The sequence below is a fragment of the Larus michahellis genome, chromosome 3, assembly GCF_964199755.1.
Source record: "Larus michahellis chromosome 3, bLarMic1.1, whole genome shotgun sequence".
In the NCBI taxonomy this organism is placed as follows: Eukaryota; Metazoa; Chordata; class Aves; order Charadriiformes; family Laridae; genus Larus; species Larus michahellis.
In genome coordinates this window covers 94,994,231-95,012,190 of record NC_133898.1, presented here as the reverse complement: position 1 = coordinate 95,012,190, position 17,960 = coordinate 94,994,231, and the positions used below count along the sequence as shown (strand labels likewise).

General features: G+C 36.9%; 1 protein-coding gene across 2 annotated transcripts in view; it reads left to right on the top strand.

Annotated features, from left to right (window-relative positions):
- BCKDHB (branched chain keto acid dehydrogenase E1 subunit beta) overlaps positions 1-17,960 on the top strand; it is a 130,438-nt gene that overhangs the window by 13,744 nt on the left and 98,734 nt on the right. For both annotated transcript variants that reach the window (XM_074581309.1, XM_074581310.1), the window contains exons 4-6: positions 11,694-11,827; positions 12,467-12,622; positions 16,245-16,353. In XM_074581309.1, coding sequence (XP_074437410.1) covers positions 11,694-11,827; positions 12,467-12,622; positions 16,245-16,353 — 399 coding nt within the window. The remainder of the gene's footprint in view (positions 1-11,693; positions 11,828-12,466; positions 12,623-16,244; positions 16,354-17,960) is intronic.

The following is a 17,960-nucleotide window of genomic DNA, read 5'->3' as shown; positions in this document are numbered from 1 at the left end:
GAGAGTGGGGGGAGTTGAATCAAAGATTTCCCTTGTGTAAAGTTTCAAACACATCAAAAAGCAAGTGGCTGAACTGCATATGAAACCACAGTTATAGCAAGAAAATAACTTCCTTATGTAGGATGACCTAGCCTCACTAGCAATCAGCTGGATGCTTTAAAAATTATTTTATTTATCACTTCCATATTTATTTTCCCCTACTTTCTGCCTGCCTTACAGAATTAGATTTCTGAAACACAGGGTATGTTTTGGGACACATCAGCTGGCAAAGGCTGTTCTTAGCCTTCTTGCTTTCCTACACACATGGTCCCAGTACAGGATTATTCTTATGGTTTGCAGCTTTTTTTTATATTGATCTACTTTCTCTGGATTCTGATTGGGCTACTGAAGGATATGGGCCATCCAAAACTGGATACATTACTCTGATTCTTGCTCCGTAAAACCTGGTTTCTTACAGCTTTCTGTTGATATGTCTCATGATAATGCTAGCTTGTCTTGCAGCAGTAATGTTTATTTCCAGTGTCTGATCCACTATAATCCCTGGTTGTTATTCTGTAGACCTTGTGTCTAAGGTGTAAACACCTGTGTTGAGTTTTCAGAGAATGCTTCATTCTGAGTGAGTCATTTGTTTATAGTCCAGTAAAGTAATTCAGGAGACTTTGTTTATTTGGCCAGTAGATGACTGTACCTAGGCATGCCCAAGGGACATGAGGCTTTCTAAAATTGTGGTAGTCATTCTTTGAAGAAAAGTATCTACTTGAAAACAGTATTGTTTTATGAGCTTGAGCTGTAGAAATCTCCTGAAGACAAGTGCTGTGTTTAAATGAAATACCTATGGGGGAAAACATGGGTGAGAAGATAAGGTTGTCCCCAGGTTGTTGTGGTATTTGGTGCAGTTTCTTGGCTAAGATTTGGATATGCTTACAAAAATTGCTTCATGTCCTGACAGCTTTTAGTAGCATGAAATAATGAGAGAACGTTTTGAAGCTGAGCTAATAGAGGTAGACACAGTGTGTTTTTTAAAAAAAAAAACTAGTAATTTGTTTTCAAATTATTTTATGGATTTTGGAATATTTATGTTGAAATTTTTTTTGTTAGTGATTTCAGGAAACTGTTTATTGCAGAGTCTTCACAGCACGTCATTGGTGAGGGAGCAGAGATCTGTCAGTGGAGGTTCTGGGTGTGTTCTTATGGTGCCAAGCATTACAGTGCCAGGGCAAGAAGTACAGAAACACAATTTGGATGGACTGGTTGGGGCCTGTAATGCAGCGTATTAGGGTAGTGTGTTCTGCCTCCTAGAAATTACTAGTGGTTGGGTATTACTTCAACAGGTGGGGAGACACTCTGGGGTTTTTCTATGATTTTTTTAATCAGTAATCATGAGTTCTTTTGCATGCTTTAAGAACATAGCAGCATGCTGTTGTAGGGAGGAGAAAAACTCAGCCTAAAGTAGAATAAGAAATAAGTGTTAGGGATTTGTTATATAAACAGATAGAAAATGTTAGCTTGATGCTTCAGAAGCAGACTGTGAGCTTGTTGAAGCACTGTGCTTTCCCTTGCATGTAGGTGCTGGTTCTTCTGAACATAGCGCATGTGGTAGAATGAAGTAGTTCAGAATTTTTGACATGGCAGACTTAAGCTGAGAGTGGAGCAAATGACTAGTTTTTGTATATAGATTGAGTAAAATGTAAGTAGTCTGGAGTTTAGTTATCCTTGTTTCTTTGTGGATGGATTTAAGTAAGTGCAGAATTCTGCAGCTTGCTTGCATGATTCTTCCAGAGCAGTTTGGCAAGATCTGGATTTTGTTCTGATTTATATAAATGTCTTTGAACAGTAACATCTGGAGAACGTTTTCCAGGCTCATTACACAATAGTACATTTTGTTCATTTTCATCTTAAATAGTCATTTCTTTTCCTAACATTTACGGTTAGAAAAAAGGAAAAGTTATTTGAGAACTTGATAAAATGTAGTATGTCACTTTACACTGTGTCTGTGGGATATTTATATAAATCAGTCTGTGTCAGAGCTAAATAGAATTTATTTTAGTTTTGGCTTTATATTTTTTAATTGTTATGATAGTGTGCCTGGTGTAAAACCAATATTTTATTATGTTTCTTTTTATATGTTGTAAAACTGTTTGAGGGAAAGATAAGGCATATACTTAAGAAAGCTGTTCTAATGCATTTTTAAGATATTTCAAGATACGTTGTTGGCCAAAAAAGTATGCGGTGCTGAACTCCATAAAAATGGAATTTTACACTTCAGAAAATACTTGCAGTGAAACATTTAAAAGTAATATTTTAGTAATATAGTGTCAAGGAGGATGAAACTTCATGTATTAAAGACATGAGATGGAATCTGGGCATAACTAGTATTCACAGTTTGTATTAATACCAGGTCTGCAAGCACAGTTCATTTACCTTGTTTAAGATGTCACTCTTTATGCCTTTACTATTTCTTAGGTGGAATTTAGTGATTCTCAGTTTCCTTGGTTAGTCCTGTGATCAGTATGACCTCCGATTCATTTGTACTCGTCAGGTGGGACTTATTTAGTATGTCCGCTGTTTCTTCTGCCTCTGAGGCTGGTGATAAGAGTGTGGTAATTATCACCACTTCAGTTTAAGAAGGTGCTGCAGACTTTATTACAGGGAGTAGAACACTCAGAGTTTTCTTGGAAGTTAATTTGCTAGAAGCCTAGAAGGGCCCAAAGGGTCAAGACTACGACCCCAGTCCAGTCGATTGTCTAAGCAGCTTTGCAACAGAAGCACTTTGAGAAGCAAGTTAATTTTAATTTAACTTGATTCAGAGCCATCTTCCAGTGACCAGGCTGACATAACACGCTTGTCATTTATTATAAAAGATCTCCTTTCTTTCTAACTTGTAGAAACATTAAATCCTCAAAACCTGGCAAGGAGTTTTCATGCTTGTATGGAAGCACCACGTATAGATCAATTTTATTGATTTTTCTCATGCGCATGCTTTGCATTATCAAGGGACAGGCTTGGTTACAAGGGAGATTCATAAGATGATTTTCATTACTGCGGATTACTGGTCATTCAGCACTTTGTTCCCGAGTACTTCTTTAGCAGCATTAAATCCTTGTTGGGAATAGTTGCTTCACAATTTAGGGTAGATCCAGCATGCTTCAAATTAACTATAAACTATTTCTACACTACTGACACTGAGGAATGTGGGAGAGGGTGCCTTGTATTTGACACCGTTTTGCTTATTCCTGAGTTTGTCATCCAGATAGTGTACCCAGCCTATTACAGCAGAATTTTCATTAACATGTTGTAATACTTAGCTTTGGTAACTGTTATGTATTTTCCTGTTGGATCTCTTGTCATGTCATGTAATGTTTCAGATAGTTTGAAAATGCATGGAACTGACCTAAGTCTCTTAAATAAAGCTGATATATTGTCCCTTGGTTATACCCACATGTAAGTGCTTGATATATGTCAATTTTTGCAAATAAGCGTTCTGTCATCTGATACAGCTTCGCATGTTTAACTTTATAGTCAGTTATGCTTTTCTGCAAGTGTGCTTCTCACACAGCGAATTGTTTTTGTTGTTGAGCGAGGAATGTTATTAATCATAGCTGGAAGAACACTTGAAAGCCTTGGTGCAGTTAGGCATCATGCTTTTTTTTCTTTAGGCTGATACAACTGGGTGTAGGAGCCAGCTGATCAGAAGGAGTTCAGTGTGGAGTGGGCTACCTGCATAGTCATCAGTAAAAAGGAATTCTGGTGAGCAGATCTGCCACTGTGATGTGAGCTGCTTACTGAATATTTTTCTAACACTGTGGAGCTGAATCAGTACTATTTTATCAATGTCATGAAATGCTTCCATCAGCAGCGCAGGTACAGGCATAAAAAGTTTGGGCAGTCAGCATGTAACCCTGCTTGGGGCTGTTAATGAATCATAGAATAATAAGGGTTGGAAGGAAAAGACCTTGAAGGTCATCTGGTCCGAACCGGTACTCAACATAGAGCCAGTTTAGGTTGTTTGTGGTCTTGTCCAGGTCAGTTTTGAATATGTCCAAGGAAAGAGCTTGTACAACTTGGGCAGCTTGTTCCAGCGTTTGACTGCTGTCATAGTGAGGGTTTTTTTCCCTCTTGTGTAATTAGTTTCCCTTTTTGCGTCATTCTTTCACCTGTCGCTGTGTACCTGCAAAAAATCCAATCTTCCCCCTTGCTTGTGCTACTGCTTGGCTGCTTTTTCATCATGGAAGGATTAAATGCAAGTTTACTGTCATTCAAAGCTACACCATTATGCCATATGCATTAACCTCCCCTGACCCCTCCTGTTCCCGCTTCTTTGAGAAAGGGAGATAATTAGATAGTATATTTTCATAATTCTTGTTTATTCTTTAGCTTTTGGTGGGATGCTACTTTGTTACAAATGACAGGAAGTCTGAAGCTGGGGAGATGGCCAGAAAAGCAAGTTTTTCCTATTTGCTTTAGGAAGGTATAGCTGTTTATAAATAAATTTTCCTGGCTCCTCCCTCATTCAGAGGGCTGTAAGCCTGTCAATTGAATAAATGCTTAATGTTATGTTCGTGCTGTGAACAACTTCAAGAATTCACTAAGTTTTTCCTGGACAGTGCAGATTATGAGAATTCATAGATAATGGGGGGGTTACTCCCAGTCCACGGTAATGTTTTCTTTGTACTGCAGCAGTTTTTCTGCCTCTGATATTGTTACTGAGAGTGCGGGTTAAATGAAAATGCAATAAACGTGCTTTTCTCCTAAGGGAATCTTGGGGAAGAGGAGGTGAAAGTGCAGATTTAATTTATGGAGCTCTTGGAAGAAAAAATGCACCATCTTGAGTAAGAGAATGATGTGTTGAGAACACTTTGAGCTAGAACTGCTAGTTCAAATATTCATGTCTATTCAAATGTATGAATGCCTTGGCATTAGTAACTGGGAAAGACTTAAAAGGAAAACTTACCCTTCAGCTATTTTTAATTTCCAGTTTACTTGAATTACTCTTCAGAAGTGTTGGTTATGTCAATGGAATAAATGATAAACCTGTGAGGAATTCCTGTTCTTACCAGTTACCTGTCAGAACAGGTGTCCTTTTCTTTGGGCAATACTGCAGTGATTAGTGCTTCAGAAGGATCCATTTTTTGTGCAAGTGACTTTTTTTTTTTTTTTCCCCCTCCACTGGCCCCCAAATGAAGCTTAATTAAGACTCCTGTAAACAAGTGAAAGTGAGTAAGAAAGACTTGTCTATCATTTGACCTCTATAAAACTTCTGTCTAGAATAAGTCGGGTTCTTTGTTGCAGGGCAGAGTGGGATAGTGGATTTTGCAGCAGCAGGAGAGGAAGCAGCTAATTTAGTTTAGTGCATGCCAGTGTCCATTTTGGCCCTGTTCTCGGTCACTCACAGATTTCTGAAGTACTTTTTTTTTTTTTTTTTTTTTTTGACTGATACATGTGTCTTATTGCCATAATGTGACTTTTTGGAATATATAAGGAAAAAGTGTTGGCAATCTGCCATGGAATTAGTTGCTAATAAATCAAAATTTGAATGAATCTTTAATTCAGTGTGGCTAAATGTTGAACTTCTTTAGAAAGCATAGGCTGCATATACACAGTGATTGTTCTGTGTGTGAGGATATATTTGTTTCTCCTACAACAGACCTAACTCATTGCACTTGACTTGAGGCTTTAAATTGACTTAAGTGAGGGCTGAGACCTGGCTGCTGAGCCGTGTAGTTGGCTAAGGCAGGCCAGAGGTATGTCTGAGTCCTTGAAGCCTGCTGTGAATGTCTGGGCGCACACAAATAGTCTTGGCTCAGACTGTGCAACTCTTGTAGGATACAGAATTGGGGAAGAACAGGAGAGGAGTAAAGCTCAATTCTGTAAACTCCATTATTCTACACACAGTAGGTAAAATTCATCATAAGAAGTTAAAGCTATTTGCATGGGAAATCCTTTTCATGTCATGTAATTACTTTTTATCTGTTAGGTGTGTGAAATGATCTATTATTGGGCAACTCTGGAAAAAGCAGCTTTTCAAATGGCATGGAACGTTAGTGTGCAAAGATGCCAGAGGGAGAGGTAAATCATCTCTGTGTCTGTGAGACTGAAGCCTTGCTTTGGGCAAGTAGATTTGAAGTTTGCATATTCAGCTGGAAGCCTAATGTGTTTTTACTGGTATTCACTATAGAGGAACAGTGGCCATTGCACGCCCTTTTTTAAAGTTGAAGAACTGTGACTAGGATATCAACAGAAGAAGTGGTTGAACAAATTGATTAAAATTAATAAGAAATTACTAGAACTATTTCATGTTTACCCAGGAGCTCTAAAAGAGCTGAATATGAATTTACCAAACTGTGATGTGTGCCCGCTCTGACATGGAAATGGAAATGGCAAGTGTCACCAATTGTAGAACAGGGATTAAAAGGGATTGTGGGACCAAGAAAGTCTGAATGCTGGATAGATTGTGCTAAATTATGTTAAGGAATAGAATTAGTAGACTTATGTAGATGTACATCTACCGAAACTCCTAGATATTCTAGGATTAGAACAGGTCTTTAAAGGCAAGACCGATTTGAAATCGGTCATTTCTATTTGAATTTTCTACACAGTCCTGAGTAAGTAGCAAAGAGGCTAATCTCCTGGGACTTCCTTTTCTTGCTGGTCCTCTCTTTCTTCACATGCATTTGTGATTCAGTTGAGGACAGAACATATTTAGCTTGTTGGAGTCTTCTGTTTGGCTTCTAATGGAAGTTTTAAGTGGAAGCTAATGAGATGATGGGGACAAATAAAATGCTGCCCAGGTATATTGTTAATACCACTCAGTAGTGACAAGTTTTAAGATGCCTTTTTTTAACTCAAGTGATGTAGAAGTATCTTAAAAACAAACCCTCCTCTGACCAAGTCACCAGCACTACTCCTTAAATGACTCAAATTGTCCAAAGGCTTTTAGAGTGATGTGAAATTATTCAGAGTTAGAGCCTTGGGTGGTGTGTTAACATCATAGGAGATTTGATATTGTTTGACTGTTTCATTTTTTAAATTAAATTAAGACAGGAACATGTTTCATTGCAGATACTGAAATCTGAAATACTTTTTTCCTGATGGCTTGGAACAAATAAAGATGAAGCAGGCCAAAACATTAATGCAGAATAATCGGCTACATATGTCTGTAAACATGTTCTGTTAGGTTGCTATGAAACTTTTTATTGTTGGAGGATGGAAGATGACTGTAAGACTGCCTTAAAGCAGTTGCCCCTCAGACTTAGGGTTAGTGGTAATTTGAGCATTTGTGGGGTACTTAACTCTTTGTTCCGAAAATCACAAAGATCAATCTTTTTTTATTTAAGTGAAAATAGATCGGGGAGGATGAAGTAATTGTTTAAAAACTGCTTTTAATCAAATACTACTTTTTCCTTAATGCTTTTAATCTTTTCAGACTTACTTTGTTAGGCAGCACTTCTAGTGTATTTAGTTTCACTTGTTTAACGTGCATCTAATCTTCTTCCTGAGTTTTGGGGATGGAGAGATGAGAAGAATCACCCTTTTTTTCACATGGCCCCATTTGCCACATTGCTTCCTTTGCTACTTGGAAAAGGGCACCAACCTGTTCAGATGGCTGAGACAAGGGATGTTTATAAAGCGGGCAGGTTAATTGAAATGGACACCAGGGTAACGTCTTTCCTCAGAGGCTGACGCACCTGGTTTCAGATAACGTAGAGGTACTGCTTTCACCTGGAGTGACAAGTCAGCTTGCGGAGTTTGTGTTAGCTTGTTTGGAGCTGCATGGATGACGCAAGTAATAGGAGAAGAGGACATTTGAGGAAATATTTCTTTGCTGGTACGGAAATGAAATATGGAAAGACCAAGTATCTCTGGGTTATTTGTCCGCTTGAGTCAGATTTCAGCAGAGTGAATGGTTTGCAAAGGATGATGTGAATGACTGTTTATCAAAATTGACTTCCTTTTTCACATTTTGAAAAAAACGTGAAATAAAATAACTAAAAATACATAGAGTTAATGCCTTTAAATTTTCAGTGTTTAAATACTTATATTTGTTTTAGTAATGATTTTCATATTGTATAAATAAAGACAGGAGATTAAAGCCATGCCATAAAATTTTTAATGTTTGGGGAAATGAATAAATTTTGTTTTATCCTAGCGATGTGTGTATCTTTTTGTCTTAAAAGGCTAGATTTTATTAAAGAAAAAAACCAACAACCCAACCCTTGAAACTCTATCCAAGGCTTGTTTTCCTATCTAATGAACATTAAAGTGCTTTAGGTTTTGCTTTTAAGAATGGATCAGTATTATTATTGTACATGTAAAATCAAAACCATTCCTGAGTAATGAAGCTCATTCAGTGAAAATTACCTGTCTCTTTCTTTTATTGTTTTAAGCCATAGTGCTTCAGGATTATGCCTTTAATTCTCAAGGTCTAAATTAAGTGCTTAGAACTGATCATGTTATAGCTGTATTTTACACTTGCTTTTATTAATTCTCTTTTCACTTATGTCATTGTACTCCATTGATAGCAGCATGCTGCCTCTAATTTAATATCTCAATAGTATTTCGGTAGTTTTGTTAGGGTGTCTTATATTCTGAGTTATAGAGGGGCAAGCTAGTGTGGTGGATCTAACATGCTTTTAAAGTCATTCACTTATCACAAATTGATATTAAACAATTAATTTTCATATTTTTTATAAGTTGAAAGTTCATTTTACAGGATTGTTCAAATACATTTCAATTTTTGTGTGATGATATAAAATTACTTACAGAACTAATGTATAAGGTAACTTCAGTGTACTCTGAAAAACCTGTTAATAAAGAATAACATTAGATAAGCCTAGTATGATCTGACTTCTGGGCAATTCTTAATGACCTGTTTTTTTATTCTGCTTATATATATATTTATGTAGGCTATGTGGTAGAGTTTTAAGCCAGATTTGACTGCATTTCAGTAAATCATGTGTGCTAAAATAGAATAGAAATTCACATGAAGAAAAAGTGACCAATTGAATATTTTGATTTCAATATAAAAATGCTAGGTTTTTAAATTCAATGTGAATTTCTTTTTTTTTTTTTTTTTTTTTCCCTTCACCCTCCAGTCTCTGCTCTAGTCTTATTTTTCCAGTGTTTTCACATCTTATATCAAATTATCATGTGAGCAAATTAAGTGAAATGTGTTGGTCTGCCAATAGACTTCTGGGGCATTGACAGCTTCCCTGGGCAACCTGTTCCAGTGTCTCACCACCCTCACAGTAAAGAATTTCTTCCTGATATCTAATCTAAATCTCCCCTCTTTCAGTTTGGGGCTGTTACCCCGTGTCCTATCACTACACTCCCAGATAAAGAGTCCCTCCCCATCCTTCCTGTAGGAGCCCTTTAGGTACTGGAAGGCTGCTATAAGGTCTCCCTGGAGCCTTCTCTTCTCCAGGCTGAACAACCACAACTCTCTCAGCCTGTCCTCATAACATAGGTGCTCCAGCCCTCTGATCATCTCCTTATTATAAAAGTTCTTTCATCTTTCCATGGCATTATTTTCCTTCTCCATCCTATCGATTAGTTTACTGATCTATTTACTCTGTACAAATGTGACTAAATAGCCCTGACAGCCGAAGTTTCTTATTCTGCGTGGGAGAAGCATGGTACTGATGTGACTGGAATCTTCCCCTTCTGTCAGCTCTTCAGGGAAGAGGTGATATCTGCATGAAGCTTTTTGAACTGATTTTTGTTAATTCTTGGCAGTAAAGCCAAGACACAATTGGTGTCTGTCAGAAGGGAGTATAATTTTTAACTTGTTTTTATTGTCCTTGTAATTATCTTCTATAAATATCTTCCCCACTTCTGGGTTTCCTAGAGCATTCTGTCGTTCTGTTACTTGGAATGAAAACCTTCCAGGGCTGGGGCTGTTTTTATGTAGTGACATTGCCAGACACACTGGTGGTACTAGTGAGGAAATAATAGAAATATGCAGACTAGTACCGTTGCTGCAGCACGCTGGTAAAATAAATACTCAGCACGGATAAATGGCAGCGCTACCAAGTTACTGCCATTTTCACTTCCTGTACTATTTTTAGTCTGAATGACTTTTGAGCACAGTACCTGTAGAGTTTATTATTTTTCTTCTAGGAGTTATGAAACAAAGTACAGATGACCCATATCTGGAAATTACTGAGATCAGCTTGCTCATATACCTTGGAAACGAGAGCTAGCAGGTTTTTCTGCTTGTAAGATGTTCTCTGATCTGCAAGGTACTTTGCTGTGATTCAGAGTTGATCAGGGTGTGGATATGTTTGGATGCGTTTGACATCCAGACAATGAAACCCCACTTTCTTTCAAAAAGCTATGCGATGGTTTTGTTAATCTGGAATTCAGTTTTAATTACTGAGCTGGCTGCAGTGACAATGCTATGCTGGCTGATGTGTGGAGATGAAGGACACGTACTTAAAAGACTTGTAAAACGTACCTCCCTTTAGTATATCATAAATAACAGCTGTGGGTACTGGGCCTGCTCTTACACCTTTCAAAAACCTTTTGTTAGCTTCCCTTTCTCTAGTTCATGAACTTGCAGCTATTGAAATTAGGAGTCTTCGTAGTAATGACTTTCCTAATTATTAATTGATTAGTTTGGTCTTTCTTTTATTAGTTGTTTCTTTGGTGGTTATTTAGTTTTGCTTAATTGATTTCATAGCTGCTGATGTGCACTGTGCTCACTTTTTTCCATCCAATTTGAAGTCTTGGCATATTCGTTCATGATGTGCTCCTACAGAAGCCTACTGTCTATTTCCCAGTGCTCTAAAAGGAAAATTCAATAGCATAATTAGGTTCTCCTGTTGATGTGCTGAGGGAGTATTTTAAATAGGTCTTATGGAGGATATTGTAATGGTGTTTCATCTCCCTCCCTGTCCTCCTTGTTTTTAACTCCATGAACTGAACAATTTTGTCTTCAGCCATCTGTTAGAGTGATGCGTATTTGGAACCTGAAATTACCATGGCACAGAAATATGTCAGGGCTAAAACGACCTTTTTGCACTCCTACAGGGAAGACACAAAACCCAGAATATCTGATTTCCAGTCTTGTGCCTTCAACGGCAGGAACAGTTGTGTGGTTTTTTTTTTTTTTTTTTTTCTCTTGCCTTGGAAACACATCAAATTCTTTAGTAAGCACAGCCTTACCTTATGAAAGAAGGCTAGTAAGACTGGGCACTGTTTACAGGCAGCATGGGGGAAAAAGACAGTATACTTTCACATAGATGCTCTCGTAGATCTCAGCGTGGGGGAAAAAGACAGTATACTTTCACATAGATGCTCTCGTAGATCTATCTGCTTTTGAGTACGGACAGTTTTTAATGCTTGTAAGTATTCTTTACTTCTCCCACATTAAGCATGAGTGGTATGCATGCTTATCAGAACAAATTATTTTCCTTGAAGTGTTAATAAGAACACTGTAAGTTGCAGAAACTGTTCTTATTTTGCATTTTGTTTCTCCTTGTCTCCCTCTGAGCTGTTACAGGTTAAAGTGAAAGTATCTTTACCTGTAATGGATGTTTATTGTTGCTACACCTAAAAAATCCCATCTAAAGAGCTGTATGCTTCTTTGCAGGTGATTTGTTTATAACTTGAGTATTTCTGGGACGGAGTCCTCCACTTTGAGCTGGTGTGTTAAAGGAATTTTTGTTGTTGTTTGTTTGTTTGTTTTTTAATAGGTAAAGATAGAGTTTTCAACACCCCCTTATGTGAACAAGGAATTGTTGGCTTTGGTATTGGAGTTGCTGTTGCGGGTGCTACAGCCATTGCAGAAATTCAGTTTGCAGATTACATTTTTCCAGCATTTGATCAGGTTAGTACTAATAAATTTGAAAGAAGTAAAAAGAAATCTTATGACTGTTTAAATTACTCTACTATTAGCCTTAATACTTGGTTTGAGTATGTAATTTTTGCAAATATATCCACAGCTGTATTACTAATATTTATGCCTGCTTTAAGTAAACAGGAAGGTACCAAGGCCAGTTTCATGGCTCATTAAATAATGGAAATTAAAGATGTGTTTTGAAGCAAATGTCTCTTTGTTTGTTTTTATTTTTGGTTTTGTGGCTGTGTTGGCTTCAGCAGCCTTTAATTCCTCAGCTGTGTCTTCCCAACACCATCTCTCCCTTCTCTGTGCTGCTGCAGCCAGCCATGTGTCCACAGGACAAACTACAGATTTGAACTGGGCTGATTGACAGTATGGGAACGGGGAAGCAACTGGGTTATATGGGTACTCCTGAGGCCTGGGCATCTAATTTGAACACACTAAGTCATTGCCTCATTTGCCTTGGAAAATGTTTGCCTTTCCACTGGCTTATTCCTTTGCTTCTAATTTGGTCCTCTGAATCCCATGCGTGGATGATCTAGTTACATTTTATGTATTGTAGAGGCTTTATGGCAGATAATTAGAAGTATTGGACTGAATGTTACTTTTGTATATAAATCTTCCCAGATTGTTAACGAAGCAGCAAAGTATCGTTACCGCTCTGGAGATCTGTTTAATTGTGGAAACCTCACCATCAGAGCCCCCTGGGGATGTGTGGGTCATGGTGCACTATATCACTCTCAAAGTCCGGAAGCTTTCTTTGCTCACTGTCCAGGAATAAAGGTACAGTAACTCTTATTTTATGAAGATTAATATTTTTTTTAGATTTTTTTTGGTTTGTTTTTTAATGAACCTGACTAACAGTGAGTCTGGATGCAGCCAGGGAAAGAAGAATGGAAGTCAAAGTTCACAACAAGAAATATGAATATAGTAATGAAAAACTCTTTTAGAAGTTTTCAAGCTATAAAACTTGCACTGTGTTAAGAGTTGGAGAATTTATAGCCATTATTGCAGCAATATTTAGTAGATAAAGCATTTTGTATTTATGTGCTTTCTTGCACTAAAAGCATACATTTTACATCTGTTCTGTGTCCAGTATAATACAGAAACTAAAAATGAATGCTAATAAATAGTACTTTCTTTTTTCTTTTCTTTTCTGCATCTGTCTTAAGTGCATTACCAAATTCATTTATATGAATGATAGTGACAGGCAGTGAGCACAAACTGAAACACAAGAGATTCTGTCTGACCATAAGGAAGCACTTGGCACAGGTTGCTCAGAGAGATTGTGGAGCCTCCATCCTTGAAGGCATTCAGAAGTTGCCTGCATGTGGCCTTGGGCAACCGGCTCAAGGTGGCCCTGCTTGAGCAGGGGGTTGGGCCAAATGGCTTCTGGAGGTCCCTGCCACCTGAACTGTTGTGATTCTGTGAATGTTAACTTTAGGAAATTTTTCTGTGCGAGATGGTGGCATCCCTTGAAGCAGAGATTCCTAGCATTTAGATGGATAACTTCTTTCCTGCAGAAGAGGGAGGGGCGGGATCTAGCAATCTCAGGTTAATAAAGCCCTGTTTGTCAGCTCTCCATTGTTTTGTGAGTAAATTTTTGTCTATGGACATGTACTTCTGGTTTAACTGGCATCCAGTCCATTGAGAAATGACTCATAGATTGATTGATGTGGAGGACTGAAGCAAACCCAGTATTTGTTGCTGAAGACACATGTTCATTGTTTATCTGGTGTTTAAACTATTGTCTATACATGATTTTGGTGTTCTAAGACTTCAGATGTTACTCATTTGCGGGGAGGTCATAGCCATTTCTTCTACTTGTTTCTCTTTGCTTAAATAAAAAATCTTGTTATTCACATTTCCTCTCATAGTTGAGAAACAGAACACATTTTTGTCTTTGGGTGTTCTTTCTGATCTTTGAGGTGTTCCTATTCTGAACTTGAACATATTTCCTGATACAGACAAAAGCAATCTACAAAGTCTTTTGCCAGGTAATTGAATCAAATGGTTTATTGAGCTTGTTTAAAAACTAGAGTAGTTTATTATCATGTGGAAGCACAAGATAACTTATATGATTAAGATACTGATGCCAGGTCTAGCCAACCTATTCTGATCTTGTTGGCCAATCTTAAGTAACCAAGAGCTGAGATTTAGTGGTCCACTGATTAAAACTCTTTCTAATTCATAGCAACCTAGTACTACTATGCTTAGTCTCCTGAATAAGTTAGTAAGTCAGAACTTTGTTTTATCACTCCAGATAATTTAATTTCTTTTCTCTTATCTCTGATCTTTCTTTCGTCTGGTTTTTCACATTCTTTCAGTTTTCCTCAGTTAAAGTGCTAAAATAGGTTGCTACCACTAACAGCTGTCACCTTGATTAAGAGTATTGAGCACATAAAACTCTGTGGAACTGATGGAACAATATACTAGTTTTTGATCCACAGAGAAGTATTTTAGACTCTATCTTTTGAATCTTGTATCTTTGAGAAAACAATGTTGTTCCTTTAATGTTTTTTGCAAAGCTGTTCATTGATGCAGTTAATAGTGTTTAAGGCTTTATCTTCAAGGTTGCAGGTCTTTTTTTGAATGAACCCAAACCCAGCCCTTAACGTATGAATCCAGAAACAAAAACGAACTTGTGGTTAAAGTGCATTTGCAAAAGTCTCAAATCTACGCATATTTTCTCCAAATTACAGGAGGAAAGGCTGTGTGTTACAAGCTGGGAGGGGTAGGATTGATCTTTGGGGAGAATGGTTTTCAAAACTGCCCTCTCTTTAAACTCTGTGGCAGGTTCATGACTTAGAATTTCTATTTTGTGGGGTTTTTTTAAGTGAAAGGTGAGGTTTGGATTTCCCAAGCAAAAGGGAGTTGTGCAACTTTGGCTGTTTAAAGGAAGGACTGTAATCATTAGTGCTTAAGACAAGGCTTGTTGGAGTGACAAGGACATTGTCTACAGTTTTGATGATGCATGTCTTAGAAGATCAGGCTGTTTTCCAAAATTACTGTACTGACTCTCTCTATTCCATTGTAAGACTGCTACAGAATATTTGCCGTCATGGCTAGAAGCTTTCTTTTCATTTCCAGCCTAAATTTGTTCCTGACTAACTTGTATGTTTAACTTATCTGTCCTTCATCTTCCTTTTCATATGCTAAGAGTTTTCCCTTTAGTCTTTGTTGTGTTAGACTAAACAAATCATACTGACAGAGATGTTAACAATTTCTGAAGCTCTTTTGGCACCTGTTCCATTCATTGATATAGTTGATATAGTCATGAAGTATTCCAACTGAGTTTCTAGCATTGATTTTTGCAATAGCACTAACACTGCCTTGGCTATATTATGCTTTTTTAGGGCTATACTGTGAAGTGTCCTGGTTGTCCTTTGAGCAGATAATAAATTCAGATCTGAATTTCTACTGCTAAGTTCTAAATTTATAACAAAAATGTGTGGCTTAAATGCATGACTTTTCAGTATGTATTGTTCAGTTCGCTTTGGCTTTTGTCAATCGTGTTCTCAATGTGAACTAGGTCTTTCTGGTATCATCCTCTGTAGTGGTAGTGACTCTCAGCTTTTGAATCGGTTTCATTACCTTGTTCTGACTTAACATAGTAAATGAATAACATAAATAAAGCCTGTCCTAAAAATGGTCCCTAACGAACTGCACTAGTAACATCCATCAGTTGGGTAATTTCCCATGTGTCTGTTGCCAAATGCTTCGGTGAAATATTAATAGACTACATCTCCCTTGTTTAGAAAAATCACTTACCAGTGATTACATCTGGAGGCCTTGCTGAGTTTCTCTTTGCTTGATAATAGTTTCAGGTATTTTTTTGGTATTTGTTCATTTCATTTCAAAATGAACAAATTTCAGGCTTCCACTACAAGCAAAGGAAGTCAACTTTAAATAGCTGTTTCCTTTTTTAGTCTTCAAAACTTGCTGGACTAAGTCTGAATACCTTCCATGCCTGCTCTGGTGGATCTTTACCCAAGGAACTGAGGATCACTTAACTGAATTTTTTTGTCATATATAAACTATTTTGTCATATATAAACTAAACATATAAACTAACATTTAATTTTTTTTTTACCTGTCTGACTTCCTTCTGTTCCTTCTACCTCAAAATGTTATTAGGATATTAGTTCTACCTTATTGGAGAGGAGTCCATTAGTATTTAAGTCATGGTGTAGAGGGAAGTATTCAAGCGTTGTGAATGAACAAAATAAAATTCATTTGGAATGTGCGTTAGTAACTTAGCACTGATGTTAATTCCCTTTGTAAGAACTGCTCAACCTGTACGTAGTTTTATTTAAAGCAAATAATTGCTTGTTTTTTAATATTAGTTGAGGAAACTTGTAGCAGCATTGCGGTTTAAATGAACTGTTTTAAAAATATTTTTACAGATTGTTATTCCAAGGAGTCCTCTTCAGGCCAAAGGACTGCTGCTGTCATGCATAGAGGATAAAAATCCATGCATATTCTTTGAACCTAAAATACTTTACAGAGCTGCAGGTAAAGATTTATATGCTTTATTTTTCAATAAAGCAAAAGGTTTGGTTTTTTTTCCCCCACATATATTTTGACAGTCACAGCTAAATCGATACTGTAGCAGAAGTCTTGACTTGGACTTGTTTTGTCTCTAGCTATGTTTGGGGGTTATGCTTTTAGAGGAATTGTGAAAACTGAATAAGATCTCTAAATTTGGCTGCAAAGATAGATGAGCATTTACAGTCTGATTCATACTTAGTCAACTTTGGAAGTGCAATGCTTTGTACAGTTTTGGGTTAAAATAAAAAAGAAATAGAACTAAGAGGTGTTAGCCTTTATCAAATTGCAATATAAACTTGACAGAAGTTAAGCTGGTTTCTTTCTGGTAAGTCTAGGTATTAAAATAAGTTTCCAACTTGGTTTTTCCGAAAGAACTGAACATCACTATTTTCACAAAGTTAAAATGTCATTGAAGTGCCTAATTTCAAAAATCTTGAAAATCTACGCCTTTAGATTTTAATCTTCTCTGGAAGGAAGTGTGATTGTCATTACTTTTTTCATTTGTTTTGGTCATAGTGAACTTTTTTGGTTCAAAGAAGTTTTAACAGCTATCATTATGCATAACATATGAGAACAGAGTAATTTGAAGATGATTGTACTTGAGTTGGTTGTAAAAATTAGCTTATTACTTTTTTGGACTAGAGAAACTGGACTGAACAGGTAGTGGGTAAAAACAAATTTTGGATGTGGAGACAGGCAGAGTGATTGGGTGAGCGACTGATAAAAGAGAACTCAAGTCATCACTTCCTTTCAGTGTTTCTATGTCATATAGCTTTATCAGCTATGCTTGAATATGTCAATCCAATTTATAAGTTGACTCTGTATGTGGACTGAAGTTGAGTGAAGGACAAAATGTTTGCATTTTACTTTGGACCTTTTAACAGCACTTTTCCATCAGTGCATCCATTTTGTTGGTAAATTTATTGTCTTCCTAGAGAAGAAAACCAAAGAATAACAAGGAAAATATATAGAAAGTAGACATCAAAGCTACAAAAAAATAACAGAATAACTTAAGAAAAAACGGAATGTTTACTGGGGAAACAGCTTATTTGCAGTTTCAAAAAACCCCCAGAATTCCCGTTAGCAATGTAATTTTAAAAGTGCAACTATTTTTGGTGTGGTGTGATGTACCCAAAGGGTTTTGCATTCCTTAAATGCAATGTGGTTTGAGAGCTTACTGAAATTTAGCAACAAACACTTCTGACTCTTCATTTAGATGAAGTAGTTTGGAAAATGAACTTGAGTATTAGAGTCCTGTTACACAAAGAAAAAAAAAAGTTTAAAATTCCTATGTCTTTAAAACAACCCTTTCTTTCATTCCTGTCCAGTATTTACAAGTCAAAAATACAGACTGTAGAGTTAATAAAATACTTGCTTTCATAGTGGAATGAATGACCGCACATCAATATCACACAGCTTTTGAGAACATGGGGAGGTTTTTGTGTTTGAGGAAATGACTTGTAAAGCAATTGATCCATTGAACATAAAACAGCCTTGTGATTGAAATCTTGAGTAAAGATGTGCCGAAATAGTGGTTAATGTGGTTTATATGCTGGTCAATAGCCAACCAC